The following is a 12,030-nucleotide window of genomic DNA, read 5'->3' on the forward strand; positions in this document are numbered from 1 at the left end:
CTCGTCCTCTCTCCTTTCAGTATGGACTGAAGAAGAAGGAGGAGAAAGAGGCGGAGGAGAAAGCAGCCATGGAGCAGGCCTGCGAGGGGTCACTGACACGTCCAAAGAAGGCGATCCCGAGGGGCTGCGGAGATGACGATGAGGAGGACGAGGAGAGTATCCTCGACACTGTCCTCAAGTTTCTGCCCGGACCTCTACAGGACATGTTCAAGAAGTAAAAGAGAAGCAAATCAAACGAACCCTAAGTTCAGGGTCCAGTCTGGCCTGGGCCAGGCTGCGGGGCAAAGGGAGGAGGGGATCTTTGTGTCAGGGACTCTGGGTTGAGCAAACGTTGAAGGTTTGGGGAGAGGAAAAACTGGGGGACTTGAACTGGTTGGGGTATTTGTAAGCAGGAAGGGTTTGAGTTTAGATTTGGGGCATGTAGAAGTTGTTGGGATTCGGGAGGAGGGTTCTTGCCAAACTGTTAGAGGCTACACACTGCCTTTCTAGAAATCTTTTACTTTCTTCTTTTCTACTCCTCGACGATTGCGTCATTCTTCCCCCTTTTATTTGCCACAATTTGCTGTACAACCTTTCAACTGCCACTTAGCACATTTCTTACAATTAGTATGTTTTTTTGTCCTTTTTCTTGTTGTTATTTTTACACCTGTTCAGATAAGACATTTTGATTGGTTGGCCATCATCTGTTGGTGACCAATGCAGAAGAGTATTCCCTTAAAAGAAGGGCAGTTGACACTTCTGTCCTCTTGCCTCTGTGGTTTTTCAAATGTCACTGCCACCATGTTTTCCAGTAGATGGAGCATGTTTTGTTAATTTCAGTGGGTGTTTTCTACTTTTATGAACCTGGCGTAGGTCTTTATATTAAAAAAAATAAAATAAAATCAGCATTTGAGTTTTTAGGACATGTGCCTTCATATCATCTCCTCCAGCAGAGGAATTGTAAATGAGGGTTTCATTTTAAGTCAAACAGGTGTACAGTTGTTGGTCGCATGCAGGCGCGTGTTCACAGATACAAAGATCAGACGCTTTTGGAATAATGTATTTGATATTAATTTAGCTAGCTGGTGTATTTTTGGGTTTCCAAAAGTTCAAAGCAGGGACTTCTGGAAATTCCAAAGATTCAAAGGCTTAAAAGTCTAAAAACGACTTAAAAACATAATCCACTGGCCACAAGCTTCCAAAGATCTGATTGCTGAAGAAGGTTTTATTTCGTGCCTACTTTCACCTCTAGTTTTACAAAAGCTAGACTTTCTAGGCCTGTCAGCTAGTTAGACTGCCATCATATGAAAAAAGTAAAACACAAGATCTTGAACATGTCGAGAATTCATGTCAGCATATGAATTTAAAATCAAGGTATCATCCATGAAAGCAAACAAGACACTTTGTACATTGTTTGAATCCCATTTTCAAAAATAAATCACTGCAGTTTGTCGGAAAGTACAGATTTAAACACAGCTCAAAGTAAAGGTCGAACCGAGTCATCATGATTTTAGGTAGTGTGGTCCCCATTGACAATCAAAGCATTAACCATTGGGAAACAGTTGGAGTAGCTGGTACTGTACATGTTGTCATTTCCTGTCATGCCATCCATGATTGGATAAAAGTGGGTTCTACATTAAGCACTTGACTAACTGTTGCTTTTAAGTGGCTCTTAATTTGAACTATTTATTCATACTTTTTTTCCTTTTTTTCTACTTTACATATAAGTGCAAGCGCAAGACAATGTCTGGGTTTTTTATAATTTAATTATTACTTTTTTTGCAGATTTGTTTTAGTGCAACCGAAAATGTGATTTAATTCACATTCCAGCTGAGCTAACATTCCTCCTCATCTTTTAATGCATAAGCTTACCTTGACCGAATTTCATCAACATCGAGACCAAAGAAATACTGGTGAGACCTTACTATTTCTTTTGTCACTGCCGAAACGAAGGCATGCATGCCGAGCTCGTTTTCTTTTCTTTTTGATGTGTGAGGCCTGTGGGAGAATTTATCCATCCCAAAGACCACTGCTAAACTAAAATGATACTCTCCTGTTTCCACTAAAGTATTCCATGGCTAAACACGACTAGATAATTGAACCGTACACTGAGAAAAACTGGTCCGTGAGTTGTCGCATCTCACTGCCCAAAAAGAGCTCATTCAGAGTTGCGTATATTCTGCATCCTGCATCTCTTAATCCAACAAAATATCATAGTGATTTGTCATATAGCATTTACGTAGATGTGCTGTAAATGGAAACAATCTCTATTTAGTGAAACTACCTGGATATATAGACATTTATCAATAAAACAAAGCATGTTGGTTATTCCTAAATGAACCGGTGGCTTTTCAGTGGTTAGTTATGCGACGATGTAAGAGTAATACATTGTTCCATGAGTTTGTAACTTAGAATAACTTAAAGGATTAATAAGACTAATGATGAAGTTGTCATAATCATTATAAGAACATTTTCCTTCTTTTCATTTTCTAGCTCAGATAGGACTTTTCACTAGACGAAGCCATATTGTTTAGATTGCAATAATTACTTAAAATGATGAAAAGAAGATATTTCAGCATTGAACGTTATCTGTCTCATATTTGTTTTCTGGTAAAAAAAAAACAAAAAAACATACGAAAGATATTTGCATATCTGTTTGTAAATCCTCACCATTCTTGTATCTTTAAACATGTATACTAATGTATACGCAAGGAAAATGTACGTAGAAAAAAGAAGCCATTGTTATAATTGTCTCAGTGTACTACACGTACTCTAAGTGTGTGTTTATGTGTGTGTGTCTTTCTACGTGTCTGTGACGTGAGACCATGTCTTTGATTCATATAGTCCTGGTTTATACTACGTAAATGTGTCTTTGAACTATTTTGTGCACAGGCAGAAACTGGGGCACCTCCCTAGTTGTGCCATGTCTATAAAAAAAAAAAAAATTAATACTTAACACATTCCTTTCAAATGTTGAGCATGCAAATGTTTGGTAGAGAAGAGAATACACCAAATGTCAAAAGACAAAAAAAAAAAAGACAATTTCCTGTTTCTGTAGGAATCTCCAGGCAACAGAATCATGTGCATTGGATCCAGAAGGTTCGGCTGTACGATGAGCTTGTTGAGTGTCCGAAGTGCTTTGTTGACTGAGTGGAGCTTTGATGAGGTTTAAGGCCGTGATCACACAGGAGTTTGGTTATTCAGCTGAGATGCTGAGACGCTTAACTGAGGGGCGTCACTACAACAAGCTAGCTATGCCCCAATTCCAAAGTAGAAAAATATAACAAAAATGTTGGTCACGGTTCCAAAAAAGTAAATATAAAAACCATGTGACCAGTTGATCACTTTAAGTTTAGGACAGTTTCTAAAGCAGGTTCCTTACAACAGATCCCAGCTCTGACTGTAGCCCCCCGCTGCTCACAGTTTAACATGAATCCAATGCTTGTTACCCACAATTCAGAATATTTTCATGACCTTTAATCCCAACTTGTACAAGTTCTGCAAAAACACAAACATCAAACAACAATTTTTCTAACAACACTACAAATTTGCAGGTGCAGAGCTCTCAGTCCATTACACAGCTGTGAACAAAGATGTTTCCAGCTGCAGTCAGGTGTGTAAAGTGAAAGCCATCACGCAGCAAATGTAAACAACTGTATTGGCTAAAAAGGAAGCATGTAGGGCAACACACACTAGCAGCGTATGCTTTGTTAAATGTCAGTCAAGTCACTGACGGCGTCTTGATGCACACTCGTGTGTCAGGATACGGCAATGTCCTATGGCCAAACAGCTTCGACTCAAGTTAGTTCATGTATGGCCACGATACCCTGACTGCCTCTTGAGCCTGCTAAAGCAACCAAGACATGTAAACTCAAACTAATTAGTCAGATGAAGATGATTTGAATTCGATTTTTCCAGCGACCAAGAGACAAACTCGTCCTCTGTGATCACGGCCTGAAGACGTCAACTCTCAGATTTATTAAGGCTTTTAAAAGGAAAATGGGGGACGTGCAATTTAAAAAAAAAGAATAGATACTTAACTAAAATATTTTCTTTTTTTGGTGTAGTACTAAAGATTTTACTCCGTTTTTATTTCAGTGTAAAGTGAATCATGTAAATCCCCATGTCTCTGTATAAGAGACCAACCTGCAGAGAGCTTTTTTCTAACCCAGTCGCACGGCTCATATTCATAAACTAACCACCCATGTTGGAATAATGCATGAGCGTCAGCCACATAGGATAAAATGGTTGCATTGATTATGAGTGTGGTATACTTTGAGTTGTCTGCGGAGAATCTACTCGGTTTATTTGATTTATTACATCGACACAGGGATTTACACAATTCCCCCTGCACCTGAGGACAGGACAGTTTCACCTACAGCGCCTGGAGTAAGCTTTTTCAAGTATTGTATTGCCCCAGGGTGGATAGGGAAAAGGGGGAACATAAATCCTGGACTAGGCTTAATTCATGGGCCCTTCATGGAAACTACAGCCATACATCCTCTGTATGTAAAATAGTCTCTCAGCGGGACTCGTCTCGAGGCGTCACAGCATGTGAACTGCCTTTGAAAAGGGCTATTACCATGTCATCTGTATGTGAGGTTAGTGGTAACTCATCTGTCGCATCCGTGCTTGTCCTGATTTGACGTATTGTCGTTTTATTAACTCTGGTTGCATGAGATCCTTCAGTGTGGAAAACTGTGTTTGTAGAGCGACATGTTGTTTTAGATACAGTCTTTGGTTTTGATGTACATTAGTGTAAAAACAAGGAGTTGTTCTTTAAGTAGGGGGTTATAATCAATAAGGATTATTTTACATGGAATATATAAACTGTATATTTTCCTAACAGATCTAGATGTGGGTGAATGAGAGGGAAGAAAAACGCAAGTGTAGATTTTGAAATGAAAGGCCGCAAAGACGTGAAACAGCTACATCATCTCTTGGCAGGTGTTTCCTCTGAAACGTCTCATCTCTACCCATTTATGGGATGTTTTGTTTTTCGGGGAGACTCAAGCTAAAGAGACTGCAACCGAAAAACTGGATTATCAAAGCATCTTCTGTTGTCAGGAGCACAGAAACATTCAGAGATCTGAGAAACAGGCTCGCCTCAGAACTGCCATTCAAAACCACAGTTCATCCTCCCTCAAACAAACAAACAAACAAAAAGATTCTCCATTAGGTTCGGTGATTTTCTCATGACTGTTACAATATATCGACACAAAAGAATTTACACTGGCAGAGTCCAAAAGATTTGCCATGGATGTTTACTTATTAAATATAACGTTATGAAATGCAATGACTGAGATGGAGAGAATATTTTAGGATAAAAACTTCCCTTTAAACTTTATTGTTCATCCAACTCCAAACGAGGCGTGACTCTTCCTGAACGCAGCGATGATGCCATAACATTTGCCTTTTTCCTAACATTTTTAACGTGAACACGTGACTATTATTGTTACTGCCCTGCTGAATCCTGCCAGTAGATCTAGAGGTGAACACTTAGTGAATGTTTTACCGAGACACCGCGCCCGTCTTATCACCATGTTTACTTTTCCCGCCGGCGGAAGTCGATGTTTTTGGTCAGCTCCTGTTAGCTGTGAGCACAACTGTTACTGTGAAGAGAAACTCTGTGATACATTCCAGTCTTTTTTGGCATTTTGCACTAGAGTACGTTGAAATGTTACACTGACAACGTTATGGCATCCAAGGAGTCACTGCTATCAGCTGGCTGTGTTTTATTTCCTGTCCGCCAGCCATCGAAACAGTAAAGTTGAAAGGTATGATAGGTAAAAAAAAACAACAAAAAAAAAACTTATCCACCACCATAGTGACTGAGGTTCAATACCTGGCAGGCGTCCTTTAAGTTTGGCCACAAGTGCCAACCAACACATTTGGTGTTGTTCAAAAGTTTGCTGATGATGTGTGACCATGTCCAGCTCTCAGTGGAGGGGCCGGTTATTATGTGGATGTAGACTGGTGACAACATCAAAATTGTAAAAGAAATGGGTGAATTCCAAAAAAAACGTTTATTAAAAAAGGGACAAACAACTGAAAAAGGGAAAAGGATTTTTATGTGAATCAAGAGGATCTTTCGTTTTAATTCAGGGTGAAAATAATTTCAGGGTGCAGAGGTTAAGAATGTAAAATATGAGTTCTTTTGCTATTTTTTTCCTTAATTGCATGTCATATACTGTATGTGGAGCCCAATCACTGTAAAACTGTCTCATCAATGGAAATGAATCATTCTTTTTGGAGATTAAATGCATAACACAAATAAAAAGGTTTATAAAAAGCTTACCTATGTTTTTATTCTCTGTTTTGCTTGTCTATACTTCAATGGTATTTTTTCACAAACTGTTGGTTTCAGTAACTAAGAGAGCGCAATGCAATCAAAAATATTTTTAAGAAAACTTTTCTCAGAATTGAGATTATGTTGTTAAAAAAAGAGCAGGAATTATTATTATTATTATTATTATTATTTTTAAGAAAACTTCTCTAAAAAGACAAAATCCTCCTGGTTTTCCCCAATTAACTAGATAATTATCCTAGAATTAATGAAATAAGCAGAATTTCTCAAGTGCATGTGTTATGCTTCCACACAGTAACTGCAGAGAAGTCATTGTATTTGTTTAGTTTTATATGAAGTTTTAACTCAAGTCATATGGGTAACCATTACTGCTATTTTAAGCTCTGTTTACTGTTTTTATATTATACTTGGTGTATAGGCTGGAAGGGTCGCAGGTAGCTGGGAGAAAACAACCAGTTCCTCAGCTAAATAATAAAATAGAAAACACCCATGTTGATCAGCAACAGCCAAAAGACTTTGTAGGAAAAAAAAACCTGATATGAATAGCTCATAAATGAAAATAAAAACTGGGCTACTTGTGCTAGGCAGAACTAGCATAATTCTTAGCTAATGACTTAGCCACATCTTCTAGTATCAATTCACGGTGCAGTTGTTGTTTCAGTTGAACTTGATCTGTCTCCAGTTGAAAATAAGAAGCCGAAAGTCTAAAAGAAACACATTAGTTTAACAAAACAATTGTAAGAAGCAAATCTGCCGACTTTATCAGTGTAAACAGTGTAATAGCGCCACTAAGCTTATGCATAGTAACAGTAACTAAGGGGCGGGGCTTCGCTCAGAGCGGAAATTGATTCGAATCAAAATGGCGCACGTTCACCTACGAGAGAAACACCGATTTGTTTACCACCGGTACTAAAAGTTCGCTTGTCATGGATGTTACTCCCATCATAAACATAAAGTCACTGTTGATCGGCCAAGATGTGTCTCCTGAGTGAACTGCAGTTGATACTGAAGACATGAGGTAAAAAAACTAACAAAGATGGATTACTTGATAGATGAGTGCTTGCTCTGGATTTCTTTTTGGATCTGTGAAGTTTTTTGTGGATGTGATTTACTTTATACAGTGGGCTATATACAGAATATGATTTATACAAATTGAACTGGTCCTTGAAGCACATGGCTGAGGAAACTGTTTTGGCCTCCCTGTGTTTAGCTGCGTTTAGTATTCCCTCAGTGACTGAGCTGTTTAATTAAAGAAATCTCTTGTTAAATTAAATAGTTTGCTTCATGTTTCAGGGTATTAATAAAGCTCCTCCTGAATATATTAATCACCAAAGGCACAGACAACAAATGTTTACAAATCCCACAAAAAGCCTCAGTGTGTGTGTGTGTGTGTGTGTGTGTGTGTGTGTGTGTGTGTGTGTGTGTGTGTGTGTGTGTGTGTGTGTGTGTGTGTGTGTGTGTGTATATATATATATATATATATACTTACAGTATGTTAAGGGTTGATAATGTTACACTATCGCAGACACCAGACACACAGGGTGTCATAGTAAAATACTTTTAAAGCTGTGTGTATTTCCTGTTTTTAGGCCTGTTTTGGTTTCTTGGACCAGTCCTGCAGCATAATTACTTTTTGTTTGTTTCGTTGTTGTTTTTTGATTTTTTTTTTTAATGTATTTATTTATATTTCTTGCATATCTGTTTTAATTTTTTTTGTTAATGACCAACATTAGCAAACATAGCAACAAAAGTGAACAGCAATTGTAACTGTTGTGATCCAAGTGGAGTTTATTCAAAAGAATGAGGATTTTAATGGATTTCCTTTAAACTAGAACCTTAGTTTAACAAGTCCGATGATAATATACTGATTTATATTTGTTTACTTTGAACATAAACAAATGTTTTTGATAAGGAACCCTTAAATCTGACTGTTAAAAAGGCAGGTTACGCACTAAGCTTGATATTTTATAATCGAAGAACAGGGTGGTAACTGAGGACAGTTGTTGTAAAAGCCGGTTGTTCATTTGAATCAGTCATTGCCCAAAAGCTAGCAGAGTGTGATATTAATAGGCCTCTGTTAATGTCAATGAATGACGAATGGAGACATCAAACAACAGTAATGTCCCAAATTTGAAATATAAAAAGATGAGTGTTTAAAAGGCGGATTACACTCACTACATTTACATACATCCACACTGTTGTCCAGAAACTCAAACCTGCGTCTCTGTGCTGCTGCTGCCTTCCTCAGTGTTTTTCTAACTGATGAATTACCAGCGGTGATTTGCTCTTTTACGGTCTTGTTAATCCTCAATGAAAGACTCAATGACAGATTGCTGTGTGTGGGCTGTTTGTCAGTTCCACAGACCTATAGACTTCTCTTGTTAATGGGCTTTGAATGACAGACGGCGGAGAAGTGGTTCAGTGTAGTTCCGCCTCCTGAGGAAAAACTCAACACGAGGCATTTACATGTGGAAGGAGGGAGATTAGCTCTTTACTTCAGCCAACGGTCACATTTAACAGGGATACTGTAAATGCCAAGAACAGAGGTTGTATAATAGTGTGTGTGCATGTGTGTTTGTGTATATGTGTGTGTGTTCTTTCACTCTGTTTTTCTGAAGGCAGGCGTATACGCTGTATTTTTTGAATATTTATAATTATATTTTCTCTTGTGTTTCTGCTCAAAGTAACACGTAACATTTAGACAATATAAAGACAATACAGCGTCATTATTTATAGGCAGTATGCACACAGGCGGCTTTTCCTTCACATATAATAAAGTTAACCATGATGGTTCATTCAGCAGCTGTATGTGCAGTAGCCAAGAGATCTTAGTTTTGACTTGGCTTACACTTGATGTTGTCATCTCCCTCTCTATTGTTAAATAGAAAAGGTCAACTAGAATCACCTCCTCATGGTTGTATCCCTCCGCCAATCAGCCAGGTTGCAGGAAATATGGTCACAGTCTCCTTTTCCTGAGTTACAGCATTGAATAAGTGTTTTTGCAGAACATTATGATGTCACAGTGAAGTTGACCTTTGACCTTTTGGGTAGAAAATGTCATCACTTCAATTATTCTTACAAGACATTTGAGTTAAATTGTGTCATAATTAGCATATTAATCTGTGTGTTATGGCAAAAACTGTTTTTTGCAACGTCACAGTGACCTTGAACTTTGACCTTTGATAACCAAATTCTAATCAGTTCATCTTTGAGTCCAACTGGACGTTTGTGCCAAATTTGAAGAAATTCCCAGAAGGTGTTACTGAGTTACCACGTTCACAAGAATGTGACGGCGGACAACCAGAAAACCTAAACCCTGCTCTGAAGGTGTACCAGCGGCCTCTAGAGGCACCTACGGTCATTACATCCCACCAATAGGGATTTTTCTGTTTTTATACACTTTGTCCTGAGGCCGGTGCTAAAGTAAAGGTCATGAGGTCTTCTAAAAATCAGAAGGGGGTTCAACCTCTGGATTGTGCAGAGTAAATTTCATGTCCAGGTTTTGACTTTATCCTCTGAAGGTCGACTGAAGGTGGCGCTGACGGACAGCTGACCACGATGGACTGAGCAAAATGGGAAAGGTTCGTCCTCAGAGGAGCATGAAGATGTGCAGGTAAGTGTGCATTAGATTTAGAGCTTTTTGTTTTCAAATGGAGGTTTTGACCCGATGGTGGTGCTGGAGTAAAGGTCAACAAAACACTGCTGTAGGAATCATCATCATTATCTAAAGTAAATTTAATGTAAATCTGCTCATTAGTGTTTCATATCTTTCATACCCACAACAACATTTCAAGAGAATCTGGCCAGTTTTGTTGAAATGTTTTGCTTTTAACTAAAATGTTGGATGAACAAATCATTTGTCAAATTCAAATAAAAAGGGTAATAACTTGGTTTAAGCTGTTTCATACATGCGTCTCTGAAATGACGCCATCAGTCAGCAAGTAGATGGCATGTATAGCATGTGTGTGTATTTCCTGTGTGTATTTCCTGTATTTTTCGTGCAGGGGTGGGACCCTCAGCTGCACTGGAACAAAGCCAGGAGGGAAAATCACAGACATTTGAACCGAAAATGGCAGGAAGGAGGAAAGAAACGGAAAGAAACAGAAGTGGATGGGAGGGAGTGTCACAGAGGGATTACAGAGGAGACTGATCGATGACAGCGAAGGGAAGGCAAGGAGATGGCTCTAAAGAAATTACAGCTGAGAATTGGGGGCAGGATAAATTAGGAAAGTGGTTGTGTCTCATTTTCTCACCTGGTTGAAATATTAACCTCGAGAGGGCCAGAGGAGCTTCACAAATCTTCACCTCTCCACTACACTAATGCAGATATATCTAAAAACACATCCTCTACGTACCGTGTCTGCAACTAGAATCAAGGGAAATGAGATTTGATTCTTTAAACAAGTTGATTTATGCTGAAAACAAGTTACAAAATAAGACTTTAAGGCGTCAACAGACCTACATGACTTGATAAGATACATGTAATAATTTTCTACTACAGTTAAAGAAGTGTAGTATCATTATAGCAAAGGTTATACGTTAATACGCATGTTTGTCACGTCCAGCTCGGCCATGCTTCATGCAGCGCTTGGGCCAGGACTGGGACAAGTGCACAGTTGAGCTTCACATGTATTTCACAGTGCAATACCAGTGTAGAAGTGAATGACTGCTCAGTCCTGAGGGACAGATATGTGCCAAGATCAAGTCATTTTTTTAGGCTTGGAGAAACCTTGAGTATGTGGCACAAGAGTTGCCAATCTAGTTTTGAATTCTCGTCGGCCATCTTGCCCAGTTTTGTTGTTGATGAATCACCATTAATCTAAATCTTTCTGCTGTTTTGTTTTTTTTCCCCCCAAGTGATAAATGTTGAGATAAATATGCAACACTATTAGTGCGTGAAACATTTCCAGCGTTCTTGAACGTGTGTCTGCATGAGTGAGGACGCTGTGTGACTCTCTGAGTAGCATCTTGGAAAAATTTAACGGCGAGGACATTAACACATCAAAGGTCAGACACGGGGGCAGCAGAGCTCCCAGGTGCTGTGAGGATTTACATCAGGTCAGTGCTTTGGTTGATCCGTGGCCTGACCCAACCTGAGGCCAGATCCCAGCTGTTGATGTGTTGGCTCCCACATCAGAAAACCTGTCAACACGAGAGCCTCATTTACATTTAAAGTGCTCTCTCTCTTCTGTGCCGACACAGCATGGATATGTATGGAATTTAATTTTAGTCATTCTGCCCTTATTCTGTATTTGAAAATATAAAATTATAGTTTTAAAACATAGAATTTTAAATTTTTAACTAAAAATTTAGAATTTTTTGTGGGAAATTTATTGAAAAGGGAAAACTCTCTCTGCTATCCTAAAAATAAAGCAGAAATGGCCAAAAAATATCAAACAAAATATGAAAAATTGAAGGTGTCTGAGAACTTATTGAATACACTGTCGAAACATACAGTGAGAGTGTAACATGCATTTTAAAACCTGGATTTTCAAACAATTTATTTACATAATAAACATCTAGATATTGTACTCAAATGTCAAATATGGTCTGAAAAAGAAGTTATTTCAATTAAATGATCTTTAATACTAGTAACATTATTTAACTGTTAACTGGAGACCTCAACAACAATAAGATCAAATCCCCTGAAGTTAGCATTTAAAAATGTCAATATAAATTGACTTAATTAACGATGTAATATTTGTTCTGTTGTATATTTTGCAGATTTCTTGGATACTGAGCTC

General features: G+C 38.4%; 1 protein-coding gene and 1 long non-coding RNA gene across 2 annotated transcripts in view; both read left to right on the forward strand.

Annotated features, from left to right (window-relative positions):
- The window catches only part of LOC130173516 (complexin-2), a 38,626-nt gene extending 32,350 nt beyond the window's left edge, over positions 1-6,276 (forward strand). Inside the window, exon 4 of the mRNA XM_056382872.1 lies at positions 21-6,276. Coding sequence (XP_056238847.1) covers positions 21-218 — 198 coding nt within the window. The 3' untranslated portion in view covers positions 219-6,276. The remainder of the gene's footprint in view (positions 1-20) is intronic.
- A 237-nt stretch (positions 6,277-6,513) lies between these two features.
- On the forward strand, positions 6,514-10,449 carry LOC130173517 (uncharacterized). Its single transcript, XR_008828434.1, has 3 exons — positions 6,514-7,304; positions 9,808-9,899; positions 10,291-10,449. It is a non-coding gene; the product is annotated as an uncharacterized LOC130173517 (long non-coding RNA).
- The last annotated feature ends 1,581 nt before the right edge of the window (positions 10,450-12,030 follow it).

Source organism: Seriola aureovittata, chromosome 8, assembly GCF_021018895.1.
Source record: "Seriola aureovittata isolate HTS-2021-v1 ecotype China chromosome 8, ASM2101889v1, whole genome shotgun sequence".
NCBI lineage: Eukaryota > Metazoa > Chordata > Actinopteri > Carangiformes > Carangidae > Seriola > Seriola aureovittata.